This window comes from Phalacrocorax carbo, chromosome 3 (assembly GCF_963921805.1).
Source record: "Phalacrocorax carbo chromosome 3, bPhaCar2.1, whole genome shotgun sequence".
Lineage (NCBI taxonomy): Eukaryota > Metazoa > Chordata > Aves > Suliformes > Phalacrocoracidae > Phalacrocorax > Phalacrocorax carbo.
The window spans coordinates 92,374,599-92,394,085 of record NC_087515.1 but is presented as its reverse complement, the minus strand read 5'-3'; the positions used below and the strand labels follow the sequence as shown (position 1 = coordinate 92,394,085).

General features: G+C 40.2%; 1 protein-coding gene across 1 annotated transcript in view; it reads left to right on the top strand.

Annotated features, from left to right (window-relative positions):
• Positions 1-7,928: 7,928 nt before the first annotated feature.
• The window catches only part of BCKDHB (branched chain keto acid dehydrogenase E1 subunit beta), a 133,492-nt gene continuing 121,933 nt past the window's right edge, over positions 7,929-19,487 (top strand). The window contains exons 1-3 of the mRNA XM_064447743.1: positions 7,929-8,158; positions 10,761-10,838; positions 13,371-13,439. Coding sequence (XP_064303813.1) covers positions 7,972-8,158; positions 10,761-10,838; positions 13,371-13,439 — 334 coding nt within the window. The 5' untranslated portion in view covers positions 7,929-7,971. The remainder of the gene's footprint in view (positions 8,159-10,760; positions 10,839-13,370; positions 13,440-19,487) is intronic.

Below are 19,487 nucleotides of genomic sequence, written 5' to 3'. Positions count from 1 at the left end.
CAGAAGCAGACGTAAAGGTTAGAAGTAGAGACACAACTGTGGTGAGATTTAGTTTTTAGAGAATTCCCAGTAGGATGAATATGCTTTGTTTCTATCTCATTTGACAAAATGATTGCACAGAAATGAAATCTGAAACAGTCTTGATGAAAGCAGTGAGCCCTGCTGGTAAGTCATTTAATAATTAACTAGACAAAGCTCTTGACAGTTCACAGTAGGAAATAATTCTGATTCAAAAAGGGTGGAGAGAACAATCTGACACATCTGTATTTCAACATATGTATGACATTTCATCAAGTAAATCTTTATTGTTCCCTGCCACCTAATGGTGTATGTGAAAAATCACAAATCAGTAAGACAATTCTCAAGCCATGCTATTTCTAGTAGACTTCAATAAACTTATTTAAATATAAAGAAAGATCAAGGTTATGGGTAAAAATATGAATTCCTATTCCTATTTCTATTACTATTACTTGCTTTCAGTGAGATCCAGGCTGCCTAATTTAGTCTAAATTCTGGGTGTTTGTGAAGCTGTATTTCTACATGAAATGCCTGTGCTGCCTAGGGGATGCCTGTGCTGCCTATGGGTGCCTCTGAAAACCTTCTACAAGATCTTTTGTTCCTCTAAAATAAGCTTAGGCAGAAATTTGTCATATACGCACTTGAAAAAAGTCTTTATATAAAAATTAGGAAGAATCAGTGTACCGCATTGCCACAACCTAGTTGTTTTCTTGAATGAGGGACAAAAATGTTGAACCAATCTTATATTTCCCCAGAGCCATATGGACTGCACAAGTGTTAAGCACTCCTGCTTTGCATGTTAACCAAGAGAATTTGCAGGTACTCTGTGGTGACAAAAATCTTTAGTCAAAAGAGCATATGGAAAGATACACTCTCTTTATATTAAAATTAAAAATGCACCTACGCATTTTTGGCTGGCATGAAGAAAATGGATTGGGTGAAGGAAAAAAGAAATAATAATAAATACCCCAACCAGCTACCTTATTTAAAGATGGCTGCAGGTGGGTGACTGCATTGGTGCAGACACCAGTGCCACGCTGACTGCAGCATTAGAATCGGAATACGATCCAATATCCAAAACCTTTGCAAATTAGCTGAGGGAAAAAATATCTAGAACACTCTCTAATTGCAAAGATGGTCAAACTAAAAGGGAGAGGTATGTAAAAGGAAAAAAATATGCCGTTTGGATTAAATTTAGGAGATCTGTCAGCTGAATGTGGGGGTTTGCTTTTATAAAATTAGTACCACAGGTGTCCCTAGAGTATGATCTATTTTTGGGTAGCTTTGATTATTCACACCCTGACCACAGTTCTTTTCAATCTTCTCACATTTGAGAGCAATGAAATGTGGGCCTGGATACTGCACTGACTTACGCAATATTGCCCCTCCGGCTATTGACACTAGTTCAACAAACCGACAACTGATGCATAGAAATTGATGTCTCCATACTTAAAAGTCTAAATTTTACAATTGTACGGCAGGAGTATGAGTCTTACTTGTTCACTTGCTGGTAGAGTACAAATTCTGTATGTTTAATTTACTGAAATTTCCATTAACATTATGGCATGGGATTTACTATTTTTGTAACTGACCACAGCTCCCACTCTGATCAGCAGCGCAAGGTCAGTCTGGGGCAAGGCGAACAGAATCTCAAACACTTATTTAAACCCGTGGAACATGTTGCTTGGTACACGGTTATCTCTAGAGCAGTACCTGCCCATGGCAGGCAGAATGCTGTGGAAACCTGTAGGGAACTCATGTGATCCAAAGGTGACTTTTTAAGGTCACATGACCATTACTTAAAGCTAACTGAACCGAATAAAACCATCTCAGCTGACAAAAGATAATTCATGGACAGTGGATTTTCCTTTCTACCTCCTTTTGTAACACACTTCTACCTGTACACGTGATAAGTTTACAGTTTATTATTTTTTAAATCAGAGCTAACACTATCAGTCTGAATAAAATAAGTGGATAGTCCTCTAATAAAAATAATAGCAAAAATACAGAATTATGTTTGAGACTTACCCATAAGGGGCAAAATGCTCCATAATGGCAGCTCATTCAAACAGACGTGGGAACTGCACTGTGCTCTGGGGGAATGACTAACTACGGGGAAACAGCGAGGCTTTGGCTCAGTGGGTTACTGGCACAAGTTGATCCATCACACCTTTTTACTCTCCCATTTTTAACTTCCACTGAACACAACCATACTACAAGCAGGCATCAAAACTGACCAGTATACTGTACTATATTATCAAAATAACAGAGAGGCATTCCAGCATGTTTTATTTATGATCTGCTGGATGGATATGTTTTATCCCAAGAATTCTGAATACAAGACTTTTTTTATATTTGCTTTTTGGACACTGCTTATAATGTCAGTTGTGTGTGTGTATACATATATAAAGAATCCATCTTTCCACTCATTTCCAAATCTCATTGACTGAGATTTTTTGGCATACTTCCCTGATTGGTCAAATAGCAATTCTCACTTATTAGTGAACAACAACAGATATTTTAGAACTGGAAGGTAATAATATGATTATTTCAGTATGACCTCACCCAGTAGTTTTGGTACCAAGATCATAACTTTGTCTGAGATGTAGTACATCTTCTACAAAGAAATCTAGTTATTATTTGAACAATAAAGTGATGTGAATCCAGCATGTTCTCAGGTAAATTGTTTCTACATTTAATTATCCTCAAGATAAAAATGTGGTCCTTATTCCTTGTACAAACTGGATTTCATTATGACTTTTTTGCATTAGAATTATGAGCTGTCAACTATTAGAAATCATTTCCCTGTACAGGCATTTCTAGACTGAGTCACAGTAGCAAATAGGGTTAAGTATGCTCTGTGGTTTCAAAGCAATTAAAACTGATTGAATTAAACAGAGGAGAGTGGGATTCTCTTCCCATAATTATGAAACACCGAAACATCTTATAAAAAAGCTGAATAATGTCTCTGTGGATAGACACCACTGTTCCTAGCATTGCTTCACTTAATGTTAGGAATTACTCATAAAAATTAAAAATAGGATTGTCTTTAATTTGAGCATGATAATTCTGGTGAAGTGTTTAAAAATCTAAAAAGCAGCTGGGAACAAAAGCCGCAGTTACTATTCTAGACTGAGTGGGAAATACTGTCTTAACACAGAGGTGGGTGATACAGCAGACGTAAATGGATGATTTCTGACCCTACATGCAAATGAGTTCAAAACTACTCCATTAAAGCTGCTTTTCCATTTTCTTCTTGCTCTCTGCCAGACTACAACTTGGCTGGTTCCAGGTACAGTGCCCCTGGTCTGCCTTTTATCGAAGTCTAAAATAAAAACTTCTCTGCTAAACTGCAAAATGGTCCCTGGCATTATGCTACCTAAGATGAAACCATGCACTTCTAAGTCCCTTTGCTCAAAACCATTGCTGTTCTGCTGTTGTTCAGTTTGTCTTACTTGTTCCTAGGGGTTAAGGCTACCCTTTCTGTTCACACATCTAATCTGTACAGGACTGATAATAAAGACAGCCAAGCCAAAAGCTACATCTTCTCCTTTCCACACCACACTTCAGGAAACAGTTCCACAGTTACACATACCCAGGAAAGAGAGACTGTCCCTAACCAGCAAAATAACCCCCTTCATGTGAGTGAGGAACTCAGGACAGGGGAGAAAACAGCCCCAAAGTACCAATAAATGACAGAAAAAGAACGATGAAGCTGGTCATAATTAGGGTATGAGGAAGACAGCAAAGGGAGGAAGAAAACAGTTGTAGTGCCAAGAATAATAGCATGTCAAGAGTGCTTACTAGCAGCTCCTGTAAGAGGGGGTGGATCAGCTAATCAACTCTTTGGGTGGAGAACATGCTACAAAATTTCTTCAATGAACCACAGAGCGGCGCGGAAAACTTACAGCAACAATACAGCATGACAGACAGAATTGACAAGAAAACAGTGAAACTATGCTTGAAGGCACGCAAGAGAAATCACCTGAATGCCTCATCATCTACAGAGGGGTAATTTAAATAAAGCAATACCTACTGGGAAATGTGACAAGCTCAGGAGGAGCCTAAGGTTCAGCTGCAAGCTATGTCCAAATTTTGAGAGCTTTTGGAGTAGAATAGTAGGCATGGAGCCACATGCTCACATCAGAGTCCCATACTTGCAATTTGTTCACAATTAGATCCACGTCAATCGAGGTAAAAAACATGGACTTCAAAGGAGTTACATCTGATTGATGCCGGCATAACCATGGGCATAATCTGGTCCATGCCAGTAGGGTCTGCAGCCATCATCAGATCCTCATTAATTGCTCTGCATGGTTATTCAGAAATAATAGTAATGACCGCCAGAGTTTTTAATGGTTGTCGATAACACTAGGGATGCACCTAATGACCAATAGACACAGATGGGGAATGTAGCTGACTTCAGCTCTTAAAATTTCATCTGGTGTATAGATTTAACAGAAGTGGCCCTAAGTGACTGAACAACTTCCAAATGAGAGAGCTGTCTTCAAAACATAACTGAAGGTGCTGGAATATCATACCATATACCAGGGACAATGGGGATATAATTATTACCCCATCAGAGCTGGAAAGACATGAATGCTAGGACTCACCTCCACTAACATATTGGTCAGCCAAAGAACATTTGGATAAACCTCTTTGATCACCCATTTCCCTTTTTAGTACCAGTGCAAATCCCCAGGACCATGTGGACAAACTACCTTTGTACTCAAAAGGCAATAATAATTTAAGTAGCAAGCCTCATCTCCAGCCACTTTTTTTTTGCTGTCACCTAAGTCTGAAGAGCAGGTGAACAGGTCTTACTGAAGGTATTTCTTCCCTCCACCCTTCCATCACAAATGCCATCATTTCCTCTGTAAGATACTGGGCTACATGACTGTTCTTTTAAAGTTCCCTATATCACCAGATGTAGGAGACAATAGCCACTGAACTAAGACTGCAAGGAGTATCCTTTATCCACCAGTGTTTAAACTGAAGCATCTCCTGGAATATATGACCAAGGTTATTGCCACTTTTTACAAATAATAAAGCATGACAAATACTAACTGTACACAAACCAAATATATCCCATAGTTTATAGTTTGAGTTCAGCAATTCACAGGTCCAACAACTGACGTACTAATAATAGATGACAGATTTACAAGTAATAGCTTTCTATACTATGTGTTCTCCATTTGTAAGTTTTGCAGATCTGGCCACAACAATGTGCAATATAGCTAAATTCCTCCTACTCGAATCATAGAATGTCCTGAGTTGGACCCACAAGGGATCATCAAGTCCAACTCCTGTCCCTGCACAGGACAACCCCGAATTCACACCATGTCTCTGAAGGCGTTGTCCAAGTGCTTCTTGAACAGTCAGGCTTGGTGCGGTGACTGTCTCCCTGGGGAGCCTGTTCCAGTGCTCCATCACCCTCTGGGTGAAGAACCTTCTCCTAATATCCAACCTAAACCTCCCCTGGCACATCTTCCTGCTGTTCCCTTACTGAATACATTGCTTACTGAAAGAAATACAATTATTTGAATAATGAACTTGGATAATTGTAAACTCTTAGATTATTATCCATACAAATAATAGGCCATATATAATTTGGTGTTTACAATGTTGGCTATGTTCTAAACTTTTTGAAATAATTACATTTTGCCTTCCAGTGGAGCTGGAAGCAAACTCAACATTTGACATTTATACTCCTCTTTCATTGCAGAAATTATTTTCTATTGTTTATGGAAATTCTCACCCCCTTTACATACTAATCAGTGTTTTGCTTCCATGGGATATACTGGGATACGTTAGAAGAACTTGTTTGATCCCATGATCTCGAGTGAGTTGTCAGAGTCTCTGAGATTAAAGGGCATGGTAAAGAGCAAGCGACTGGTCTCCCCAGTTAGCCATAGGATTAAGCCTTTTATCTTGCATAAATTCCAATGATTAAGAAATTAAAAATCAACATGAAAAAATATTTTTCTGCACAATACATAATGAAAAAATGGTCTTCACTGAAATGGCCCTGTGGTCATTAACAGGGATATTCAGTAATGGCTTGGAATTGAGGCAGAAAAAAACCAGTATCTAATAATAATAGTGATATATACTTCATACTAGATATGAAATCTAATATTCCAGTGTTTAAAACAAGGCTTTATTCAGATGTGGTTACACATGTGCCCCTTCAATTGTAAGAGATGATGCCATATATACATCACGCAAGTTCCTAGTCTTTTTCTCTGAGGCAAGGTTTTGGAGTTTCTTGGAGCAGAGTAAAAATGCTATCCAATATGGTCAGTCTTACGGATAATATCAACACAGACAAAGAAGAACAACTTGAAGGGTCTTGTCACATGTGTTGGAGGCTGCATGAAAGGGGTTGATGGAGAGGCATGAGTATAGAGGAGACGTGAAGCACTGGTTAAAGGATATCCTGGTTTCAGCTGGGATAGAGCTAATTTTTCTTTGTAGTAGCTAGTATGGGGCTGTGTTTTGGATTTGTGCTGAAAACAGTGGTGATAATGTGCAGATATTTTAGTTGTTGCTAAGTAGTGCTTACTAGTCAAGAACTCTTTCAGCTTCCCACCCTCTGCCGCGTGCACAAGGAATTGGGAGGGGACACAGCGGGGACAGCTGAGCCCAACTGACCCAAGGGATATGCCACACTGTATGATGTCATGCTCAGCATATAAAGCTGGGGGAAGAAGAAGGAAGGAGGGGGATGTTGGAAGTGATGGCGTTTGTCTTCCCAAGTAACCATTACGCGTGATGGAGCCCTGCTTTCCTGGAGATGGCTGAACACCTGCCTGCCCATGGGAAGCAGTGAATTAATTCCTTAGTTTGCTTTTCTTGTGTGCATGGCGTTTGCTTTACCTATTAAACTGTCTTTATTTCAACCCACGAGTTTTCTCACTTTTACTCTTCTGATTCTCTCCCCCATCCCACTGTGGGGGAGTGGGTGGGTGGCTGGGTGGTGCTCGGTCGCTGGCTGGGGCTAAACCATGACAAAGGGTAAGGATTGATGCAGAGGCAACTGAGAAGTGGCAACAATGGCCATATGGAAGAAGAAAGGCTGCAAAAGTAGAAGAAGATTCACCTGGGTGACAGAAGCACATGGAGAAGGAATGTGAGGTGGTCACTTTGATAACAACATTAGGAAGAACATTTTATAAAACCTAACAAGAAAAATGCATATGAAACACGCTCATTTCAACAGTTAAAAAAATATAATGCAGGTATGAGCAAGAGTGTTTGGAAAAAAAGACCTTGGACAAGAATTAAAAGGCAGCCTGACTCAGAGTTTGGATGTGCAGTTGAGATGGGGTTTGACAGACACAGGGAACAGGTAACACCTGCAGGTGTATTAATTCTTATCCTTCTGGGCCACCTGCTGGGGTACAATTCGAGGATTCCAGACATTTATTATGTTTTTCTCGGTGCTAGCTAGGATGGCAATATGAGAAAGAAAAATGTTCAAGGGAAAAGGTGAAGACTTGTGTCAGACACAGTTGTGGCAGCACTGATGGAGAGGTGAGGTCCAGTTTGGCACTCCCTGCACAACGTAACCAGCAACAGCTACAAGGGTGAAAGCACCCACCGGCCCAGCCCAAGCACACAGCAGCTGATCCGCCCCAACCGCTGCCGCGACCGCCCGCAGGCAACGGCGGGCCCTAACGGCGGCAGCCCCGGCCATTACCGCGCACGCGCAACTCCCGCTCCCGCCCTCAGGGCGCACCGCCTCACCCCACCCCGGCCCCGCCCCCAACACCCCGCCTTCCGCGCAGGCGCACTAAACCCTTTCTCTCCCCTCCCACCCCTCCACCCACCGCAGGGCGGCTTCTGATTGGCCCGCCCTCCACCCGCCGCTAGCCAGTCAGGAAGCCCGCCCAGGACCCCGCCTCTTTAGAACACGCGCGGCGGTTGCGGCGGCCCCTGACAGCGGCGGCCATGGCGGCAGCGGCGGCGGGGGCGCGGCTGGCGCTGCGCGGTGCTCTCGCCTCCGGGGCGATGGCGGGGCGCCGCCGAGGCAGGGGCGGGTGCGGGCTCTGGAGCCGCCTAACCCTGCTGCCGGCCTCGCCACGCCGGTCGGCGGCGCACTTCGCTTTCCAACCGGACCCGGCGCCCAGCGCGTACGGTGAGAGCGGGGCCGGGCCGGGGTCCAACCCCGAGGGCCGGGCTCACCGTCGCTCTTGCTGCCGGGTCCGCCCTGCCGCCGCCGCCTTCTCGAGGGAGACCCCCACCCGCCCGGCCGGGGTGGGGCGGAGGGGCAGGGAGGGAGGGAAGGGAAGGGGGGACGCTTCCCACCGCTGCCCCGGGCCGCCCGGCCCCGCCGAGGCCCCGTTGCGCTGGGGCGAGACCCCAGGCGGCGGCCGCCGCCTCTCCCGGCTGCTTTTTCCCCGCTGCGTCCGTAGCGCTTCCACTTGCGGGTTTTTCGCGGAAAAACTTGGGTGGGAAGGGCGGGGCGGGCGGGGGGGCGGAGGGGGGCGGTGGTGCTTCAGGCCTCTTCCGCGCCTCACCGGTGTCGGGCGGGGGGTGAAGTGATTTTGGGCAGTCGGTGCAATAGTTACACTAGGCCCATCGACCACCTGCTGTGACCTGCGAGCCCTCCGCCTGCCACTCTCTTGCTTCAGTACTGCTTTTAGCAGTAACTTCATGACTTGCATCCATCCCTGGTTTTTTACTGCATGCTTAAGTCATTAATGTGGCAATAAACCTGTCATTAAATCATTAATCAAGACTGTTATCCAGTGAAAGGTCTGAGGTAATCCCCATGATCCCTGATTGAGAGCAAACACAGCTCTGTTGGAAATGAGCAGCTCAGATGAGAGTTAGCATTTTGACTTTATTTCCAAGATGCATCCCTGCAAAAGACTAGTGCTGAGTTCTCCTGAAAGAAGCCTGCCTGCTGCAGGGTAGCTGTGTCTTTCATATGAACCACATTGTTTTCTAGAAAGGTGTTACTTCATTGGGTACTTTGGTGTTCCAGCTTGGTCATTAAGTCTGAGAAAACCCTTGGCCATTTCGGTTGGCTGTCAGGGTGTGTAGGCATCTGGGATGTTGCGGGGTAAAGCCTGTGTGCAGCAGCTCCCTGCTTGAGATCAGATTGAAGAAGCAGTAGTGGGGCAGGACAGTTTTTGTTGCTGTTTGTTAATAGAAAACTACTTCCCTTTGTTTTAAAATATGCTTTGAAATTCTGTGAAAAACAGTGAAAGTAAAATAAAGTTATGCCAATACCAATCCTGATATTATGATAATGCTTCTCCGACTCCACAGTTCAAGTCTGAAGGGCACAGTTAGTTTCCCCTTTCCTGTGTGGGCTGATACAAGGCCTTTATGATAAGTGAGAGCAGCAGGTCAGAGCAGTCAGTGTGAGGAGTTTCTCACAGTTGCTTAAAAAATAGGAATTTATTTGTATCCGATACTGGAAGGATTGTATCTTGTGGAAAAGATAACCTAGATGCTAAGGTGGATGACTAGAGAGAGAGAAACAACTGCTGTTCCTCAGCTTTCCTTCCCTTGAATTTGTAAATTGATTATTTGTAGCTTTCATATAATTTGAGCAGTTCCCATAACAATTTTTTTTACAGTTTCCTCTTTGTAAAGGGCCATGTCAAATGTACCAAGCAAAGCTACTAAGCACAGGAAAGTGTAGGAATGCAGCTACTCAGCTTTGGTGTGGCATGACACGAGTCTTTAGCAAAAAATGCTAATGTTAATTACAGTTCAGGAGGATGGGAAGCTGAATGGTTTTTGAAAGATACTGTAGCTACTGGAAACAGTGTAGTTCTCCCTTCTGATTTCTAACACCCATTCTCATATTTGTTTGGGGTGTTCACCTAACCATCATGCAGTGTGTGCTGGTAGGTAGTGTTCTTCTGGGCTGTGGCTCCTAGTCATGACTTAAAAGTTTTGCTGGTTAAAAAGCTACTAAATGTCAGCCAGGCAATTTCTTATTCACTCAGTTTCTGATTTTATTTGCTTGAAGAATATGAGTTGGTCATGGTAGTGGGGCCTGGGCTATTGTTTTGTTCCATCTTTGCTTTCAGGCCTGTTTGTTTTTCCTTGCAGAGCTGGAATGAAGAAAGGCACCCAGGTAGCCTTTCTTGGTTTTGAAGGTTTTCTTTCACTCCATGCTGCAGAAGATTTAAATACAGCAGTCTGGTGCATTTTCTTTACCTATTTTAACTATATCTGTTCAGCATCAAGTTCTCTTTTTGGAGTGTGAATTTAATGCTCTGACACAGTCTAACTGCAGTCCAGAGAGCAGGCTGGTGGTCTAGGAAACTTCTGGTAATAATAGGAGTCTGTGAACAGGAAATGCTGGAGCTTTTAAAAAAATAATTAAAGAATGATGAAGTAAGCCTAATGAGATCTGGTGAATCTTAGCAGAAGGGATCCCAGTCCTCGAAACAATAATGCTTTACTATTGTTTCTTCCTTTGAAAAACTGTTGTATTAGTCATTGTTCCTAGTGTTTGACTAAGCATTGCAAAGCTGAATTTGCCTTAGCTAAGAGCATGGCTTTTGAAAAAATGTTGAATGCAGGGTAGTAGAATTATAGTCCTTGGGACTGCGAAGTACACCGTGCTCAGTCCCACCTATCCCATAATTTAAGTTTACTGAGCAAATGAGTCTTGGGTACTCCTAACAGGGATCTTGCATGTTTTGCACCAGTGTTTTCTAAAGTACTTTGTGTTTTGAATCAAATTAAATGGCTAAATAATCACTTTCACACAGGGCAAACTCAGAAGATGAATCTCTTCCAATCTATAACAAGTGCCTTGGACAACGCTTTAGCCAAAGATCCGACTGCAGGTATACTATACTGTTAGCATGTTTTGCTTTGTATAAATTGCATTTTGTTTTGTCTCTTTGTGTGCAGTATTAAATGTATGTCTTGTGACCTTTGAAGTGTTCTAATAAGCTATTCCTACACTTTGATCTCAAAAAAACCTTAAATATGTTGTATGGATTATGTAATCTAAGATGCAGTTGTCTTCTGTATTAGCTGGGTGTATTTCGCTTGAAAGTTGGAACAGAAAGATAAATTGCTGAACATGCTTCTGGTGTTACCAATGTGAAGTGTACGTAAGGGCAGGATGAATCCCACCAGTAAGTAAAGGAGTTCTTAAAATGTAAATCTTAAGTTTTTAATTCCTTCAACTCTCTGCTCAAAAAGTGATATATTTTTTAGAGACTATATATTCCCTGCTCTGTCCATTTTCCCGTCTCTCCTTCTCTGCCCTCCAAAATCCCCTTCCAGCTTTACTGATTTTTGTTCATCGTTGTGATAGGCAATTTAAGATTTTCTAGGCTTTTGCCGTCTGGGTAACCTATAACTTTGAAGAAGCTAGTTCATCATAGCTTGATTTAAAAGTGTCATCTTAAACTCTTTTGCACAAAACTATTTACTCCACTTGTAACTGTTGTACATAACAGGAGGTCTCTTGCTTCTGTTGTCACAACAAAGGTGTGATGATGGCCAGATATCTGAGTGCGCTGTTTAATGTCATGAACATAGCTGCAAAAGCTGTATGGTCTTGTGTAATTTTGGTTTTTCATTTTGGTGTGTTAGTAACTCTTTCTGGCACTGCTTGAATCGCTGCTCAACTTGAAGTCTGAGTAATTGTCTAATCTGTTAGGACAAATTTCATGTTGTCTGTCTAGTACTATGCCTCTATACATTCCCTCTCAGCCTACAGACAACTGAGGGTAAACTAGTGCCAAGAACAGAATTTCTGTGGAATCAGACATATAAAAATAAGTAGAATGTTAGTACAGCAGGACTCTAAACTGATCTATCATCTTCAGCCTTTTAGTCACTCTAAGGTTCCAGTCTTGCTCCTCAGCTTTGCAGGGCTGGATCTTTGCAAAGCTCTGTGAAAGATGATGTTGGAGTTCTACAGTCCAGACGTGTGAGTTGTCAGTATCACCCTACTTACTGAATTAATTAGTACTTATTTCAATAGAAAGCATGTGCTTCATATGTTTTTAGTTGTATGGGAATTGAGCAACTGTTGTTTAACTAGTGGAAATCATCATACTTTTGTTGATGAGAATTAGCATCTGTCCAGGAAAATATTTTCAGTGGCTGAACAGAATGAGTAAATCCACGCAAGTTTGCTGAGACCAGCATTAAATGAGAGTTTTTAATGCTGATTTGGCTCAATAGTGAGTAGCCATATGGTAATGGGAAGGCCTTACAAAAATTTTAAGTACATAAAAAAGCAGAGAAATTAATAGTAAAAATGAATTAGAGAGGTGACTGGGGCACTTACTTCAATCTCCATGACTGCATTGGTTTTACATCATCATACATGTTATTTTTCTTTAAGTGGTGCCATTAATATGATTGACAGAAGTGTGTTAATCCCTTTTAGTGCTTCCAATCAGAAATGTATTTTATTTAAATAAAAATAATATTTGAAAGGCAAGAGGCTAACTTATTATTTTATCATTTAGAATATGTAGAGTATTGAGGAATTTGGGAGTTATCAGAACTGACCCCAGTTTATGCAAGCCACTATTGGTGATACTGCTGCACAGCTTTTACACGCCCAAAAAAACTGAAATAGGCAATACCTATTTCTGTGAATTGAAATAACAAAACTGTTTTAAGAAAAATTACACATCATAATTCTATAAATTCAAAGAAAAAAACCCCAGATTGGTTGATATGAAGCTACATTTTAAAGGCAATTACTTTTAGTGATAAAACTTTATTGGCTACATCACCCACACTATAAGGATAGTAGTGGTGAATAATGAGAATTGTCCTGGTTATTAGATATCCATCTTTTCTGTAGAGGAGTTCCTCTGAAGTCCCTCTTCAGGGATCTGGCAAGTATGTTTGGAGAAGGTTTCAAATTTCATGTTGTATTGGTATTTTGAAGAAGACTTCAGTTTGACATTTTTTAAAACACTGCATTTATTGACATCCATGGATGAAGAATGCAGATGGTTACCAGTTGAAGCAGAACACATAACTTCAGTAACTCTTCAGTGATTGAATGTAATTGTTTCTTGGAATTGCTTTTATTCATTGGATATTATAGAATATTTCAGAAAAATAAATAGATGGTTTACTGAAAGCACAGCTGAATCAGTTTCATGAATTCTGTTTTGAGACATAGCTATGTTGTACTGATTCTTCATTAACCTTGGTTCTTTATTTGTTATAGCTAGGCTGTGCTTGAGAAATGCTTACGTCTAGATGAATCTGGAAGTAAAATGAAATGTTAGGTGCTGCTTGTATTAGTGTGTCGTATAAAAGCCTTTGAAACACATTCATTAAAAATAGGGTGCATTGGAATAACATTAGCATCCTCTACTGTTCTTATTTTTCAGTAATATTTGGTGAAGATGTGGCCTTTGGTGGAGTCTTCAGGTGTACTGTTGGCTTGCGAGACAAATATGGTAAGTTAACTTTTAAATCTGACATTATTTTCTTATTAGCATCTCTGTTCTTTTGTACCCCTCTGTGGTTTGTGGGAGATGACAAGAACATGCAGGAGAAAGGTCTTGTAAATGGACTTCTGTTTTCCTTTCTGCCCTTGGAAACAGAAAAAGTTTTGGATGTGTTACCATTTATGTAAGCCTCCAAAGCCATGGAAACTTGCTGACATAATTTTAGGAGTCTTCTGTTTCTTCAACTAACTTTATCAATATAACTTCATTTTTTTTAAACTGCAGTTGGACCAGATAGTCATCATTGTGGCCCCATTTAATTACTATAATCAAATGAAGGCATCAAATGGTGATGCTTTTTGGTCCTATCTGTCAAGAACTGTGAAGGAATTACATTAAAATGGATTTAAACTCTTTATAAAATACAGGATTTTTTAGCATGGCCTGGAAAGCCAATACAGAAATGATGTGTTATGGCTATGCTTGTGCTTCATCTAGAACGTGATTGGTTTACTTGTTTGGGAGGCTCATGTGAAGGCATTCACAGAAATGGTACAACCTTTGTCTCAAAGAATCTTAGAAGTAGCCTTTATCACTAGGTAGGAAAAACAGGTTTGCAAAAGTATATGAAAAATAAGATGGTACTTAATCATCTCATACTTCAGTTGAGATGAGTTCAGTGGCAGAGGAGAAATAGTTACTTGCAGGAACTTTTTAATTTCTGTTGAAAACATATTTTTAAAGTAAGTCTTAAATTGGGAATTTCTTTAAAACTCGCAGGAGCTTTTAAAAATCTCTTGTGTAATCTGTGATTTAAATTAATCCATATATTGTGTCCATTTTGGAAGAAACTTAGTTCTGCTATTTCTGGGGGACAGTCTCCTGCAGCTGAGTATCTAAGAAAGCTGGCTATCTACAGCTGGTTTCTAAGAAAGGTTGGGAGAAGGAAGAGACTTTCAGACCATATGTTGTTGCACAAGCATTTAAGTATCATGTTCACAGTTCTTGATGGATAGAATTTAACTACCTAGTCAGTGATACCTGATTGGCAAATCCGGAGCACTTTTCAAAGTCCTTCACTGCTCTTCCAATCAAGTTTCTTCTTTGGTTATCCATTTGGTGTGGTTTAATTAAGTACCCATTTTGCTGAGAGAAGTACTCTTACTGGAATGCTAAAAAAAGAATCAATGTTTCATGTATGGCATGCTAGGCACTACATAGCAGTTTACGGGTCTTGGAAACTGGCTGTGAATACAGTAACCTGATAGCTTTTAATTTGGCCGTCTCTGTCTGCCTCACTGAGCTATTAAACAGAAGAAGAGGTTATGAAATGTTAAGTTTCAGCAGCTTCCTTCCTTCAAGGCACAAAGGTGATGTGGACCACTTGCAGCCAATGATTGAATCTATTTAATTCTCCTCATCTGGAGGAGGTTAGTAACTGCCTTCTTGGAGATCACCAAGATACACTTTTTTGGAGTGAACAAAAAAGGGAGAGGAGGAAGACTATACTTTTAGGAAGTTTTAGAAACATAACCATATTTTGTTGTTTTTGTTTCTCTGCTTCAATTATGTGGGTGTTTTCTCACTCTCTGGTTTATACGTTAACGTTCAAATAGTTTGGGTAGGACTTTTATTAGCAGTGGTCTTAGTGCTTCATATTGCGATTGAGTTATAGTTCTGTAACTCTGGTGTGATATGTTAACTCTGTTTACTAGCCTTCATGTGAACATGAAGCCTCTGAGACAGCAATTGGTTGCTGGAAACATGGGCAACAGAAGACTTAATTTGGTAAATAAGCAACAGGAGCAGATGGCTCCATAAGCAACCTTCTTGTTTTTTAGTGAACATATCCAGTTTAAAAGACAAAAGGAACAAACTTTATATTGTTAGGGTATTGCTTTGAAGGTCATTTGTTGGTTTTCTTTGAAGTAAGAAAGTCTTACAATATTGGAGTGGAGGAAGGACATTATTTAATTCTTGTAGTAGCATTTTATTGATGGTGTATTCGGAAGTGCCAGTGCTGTTCAACGACTCTGTGATAGCCCCTGCGCTGGAGTGCAGGGGTGCTGTTGAGATGTGTACTGCTGAGGGAGTGCAAAGAACTACTTACTCTGTGTTAGTCAGTATCACATCAGCAGCCTAGCTAGAATCAGACTTATTTTACGGGTATAACAACAAAGATTTTTAAATTATATTTTTGAGGAAGATACGACGTAACTTTGGGAATACTTTAAAAGAGCTCTTTTCAAACATGAGAGGCAACATGAGAAATTATGGAAGTACGTATATGAACATGGAACAAAAGCTAATGAAAGCTAGTATTGCTATTTGATCATAGAGGGTACTGACCTCTTTATGGTGAATAAGAGGACAGATTTGATAAGGAAAAACTAAGTAATGCTCTTGTTTCATGTGGTTGTAAAATAAAATGCACGGGTACATAAAGTGCTAGTGAGATCAATTTAACAAGGTCAGCAACTATCTCTTCACATTGATTCAGAGCATTGCAAAGATTGTATTTACTGGAGGAAAAGTGTGTTAGCTAGAAGAGAAGGAGAAATTTGAAAAGTTTGTTGCTGTTTTCCTACTCAGAAAAAAAACCACAAAACACAAAACCAAACCAAACAAACACAAAAACCAAACCAACCAAACAAAAAAACCAAACACACAAAAACCACCCAAGTTTGTCTTACAGATACATTTGTCTTGCAGATTCTGAGCTTTAGGTCTAGATGAGGAGTGAACTGAAGATGATAGTGATTGAGAGAAGGGGGTGGAGAAGGCTTGATGGGGAAAAATGAATGAGTTCTTTATGCTGCTGTTAAGGTGCCCATAAGTAAATGAAGGCAATATCTGAAATACAAGTTTGGACAGAAAGAGAAGTCAGAAGATAAAAGGTAAATTTAGGAGTCATTCACATAATGATAATTTAACTTTGTAAGGCAGATAAAATGACACAGGTAACTTTTGGCTTCTTTCTTCACTAATAGTGAAATCTTGCAGAAAAGAGGGAGTGGCTGAAGAGGGAATGGCAAAGATGAGCAAGAGGATGTACTGAAAATATAGTTACAGTGTGGAAGAGAACCAGGAAGGACTGAAAGTGCAAAAATTGAAGGAGTCCAAAATTTTGAGGGGGTATGGCTCTCTATCAGTGTAGTCTTAGAGATTAAACAAATTATGGATGCAGTGCTGGTTTTATGCAAAGGCTAGAGTCCGTGTAAAGTAAGGAGGAATTCCAGACAGAATTGATGAACAAGCAATCTCATGGATCTTACCTGTACAAGGAAGATTACATACACTTACTACCTCTTCTTTCTCCATTCCCCTCCTGCATTTACTATCAACATAATAATAGGAGACACAAGTGATATAATATGAGGTTGTTTCTATATGTTGATGTAAAATATGAAGGAATGAGCGATCTTTTTCTTCTCTCCTAGAAGAGGGAGGTTGTTCAGTTTTTTGTTTGGTGGTTTTTTTTTTTTGTAGATAATCAAAATCACTAGGTGGCAGTCTATGCCTGTAAGTAGGTATTCTGATACAAATTGATAGTTCCTTTTTAAGCACTTTTATAGAGGTCAAGGTCTAAATATCACCTAATATTATAGTAGGGAGAATTTAGTGTATTAGTACTTGGTAGTAGTACTGTACAGATGTTGGTTGCTATCCAGACTGTTACTGAAGTTTCTCTGGAGAGATGAGAAGAGAAGAAATTTGCTTTTGGAATAAATCTGTCATCAGATCAAAACTTTTTTATTTTTTTTGCCAGGAAATCCATTTAAGCCGGAGAGTAGAGTAATGTTGTAACATGAACACAGCTAGAGGCCTATGCTAGTAAGTGAAAGAAGTCAAGCTCATTGACTTCATAAGGAAGTAAATCCTAATTTTTGATCAGATAAATTTTTGACATGCTACAAAGAATTTTGTTTGAAAATGTTTAACTGAGGAATGGTATGTAAACAGGTCAGTATGTGGAAGTTTCTTTTCCACCATAGCTGTGACTTAGGATAGTATGGTTGTTCCTATACATCTTATGTTGACATGTGAAATATGCAGTTCCAGTTTCCTGGCATTGCTTTTGCTGCTTATGATCCTTTTATTGGTGTTAGTACACTTTGCATGAACTGAATGCTTAGAAATCTGTTGCTGTATAATCCTCCATCCTGAAGACGAGTAGACTTCCTGAAATTTTTATGTGAAGAGTTCCTTTCAGAAAAAGGGAAGGGAAATAAGTCTTGTACAGTTTTTTTTTAACTTCATCCCTTCTCTCTGCTCTTGCACACTGGAAGACATATTCTTGTTTTATTTCTTGTCTCCTTCCCCATCACCCCCTGCCAGGTTTTTGATTGTCACCATTTTGCAGAGGTTGTGTACCCTAACCTGTAGAGTATCTTTATTGAAGTAATGAATGTCTGCTGTTCCATAGTCCTGCTGCCTGGAGGAGTTTCCTGTCTCTAAAGCACAGATGTAAATTGCGTGATTGATAGCCTGCTTTTGTGACTACTGTATTTTTGTAGCCTAGGTAATGTGTGCAGACATTTATGTATTTTAAAAAGGGAAGTACGTTATTATCTTTTGAAGAAAATGCTATCTGAATGAAATAAGTGTAAATTTGTCTGAGTCTGCAGATGGATTTGAAACAACGACCTTAGAGTGTGAATACATGTGTTCTAATGCTATGCCTCAAGTGTGAAATAAAGTTGCAGCATGTAAAGATCAGTATCATACACATGACAAAAATACAGAGGAGATCAGAGGTAGGGATTAGATGACAGGAGGGTGAGAAATGGGAGGAAAAAACAGATAAGGTAAAAATGGAGAAAGTGGACAAAAGTAAAGACTGACAAACAAGAATAGCAAAAATAGTGATTGACAAGTGAGGCTGCTCAGAAGAATGCCAGAGCAGGTTTTTTTTTTTGATAACTCAAAAAAAAGACCCGTCTAGCCTACTGTGGCCAAAAATGAAGATTGAGATGATATAAACAAAGGAAGTCAAGTATATATAATACTTTTCTTGAATACTCTCTCTGCTATCCTCCAAACACTTAAAGCTTGAGGGCTTCCTTATCTAGAAGTGCCTCTATGTAGTCATCGGCCTCAGTAGAGATTTGTCTTTAATACCATTCTGGTCTACGCTTGAAGGGAGGCTCTAATATGCACTTACTGCCACGTCAGAAGTCTATCCTTAGAGAGGGTAAGGATCAAGAGCCTTCTGACTATGTCAAAGCTTGATATTCTGAGAATGTGGAATAGGATCAGTCCTTGCTCAGAATTCTGAGAATCCGACAGAAGTAATGCTGGCTTGGCAGGTCTTTCTCCATAGCGGTGCTTTGGAAAGACTGAGTTTTTTTGGTTCATGTGTTCACTTTTGTAGATGAGATTTGGGTAGGTGGTAGAAACCAAACCCAGAAGAATTGTAAGAACTGAATACATGTAAAAAATTTGAATCTTACATCGAGCTATTGCCCATGTTTGTTGTCATCTCAAAAAGTAATATACATCTTTAGTAATTCATGTCTCTGTGCTAACAAATATTTATGTACAGGCTTTCCAATACTACAGCTGCTTGCAGGTCTTATCAGTTACATGTGGATGTCTCACCAAGATGCACACATTTGTATGTATGTGTTTGGATAATATGTTTCAGTGAAGTTACGTTTCACACAAAAGTTAGGAAGTTATTACGCTTGCCAGAATGTTTGCACTATAGAGAGAAAAGTTGACATAGTAAAGAAATGTGAAAGAGCAGAATTTACTTTTTCATGTTGTTAAGATTTCATGCAAATTTGGATAGCCAGGGAACTAGCAGTTTCCTTTGAGAACAGGAGTAGTGTTTGAGCCTTATGACTCTCTAACTAATCAGATTGCAGTTCATTTTAGGGACTGCCTTCGTTGGTATGTGTGATGCCTAATTAGAGCTCATTAAAGTTTTTCATGTTCCTGTTAACGTATCTGAAAACCTGGACTGAAAAAATAATTTTGAGTGTAGTCTTCTGAAAATAATCTTGAATTATCCACCTAACAGAGGTTAAGGGAGTTGGAAGAAGGATGGTCAGC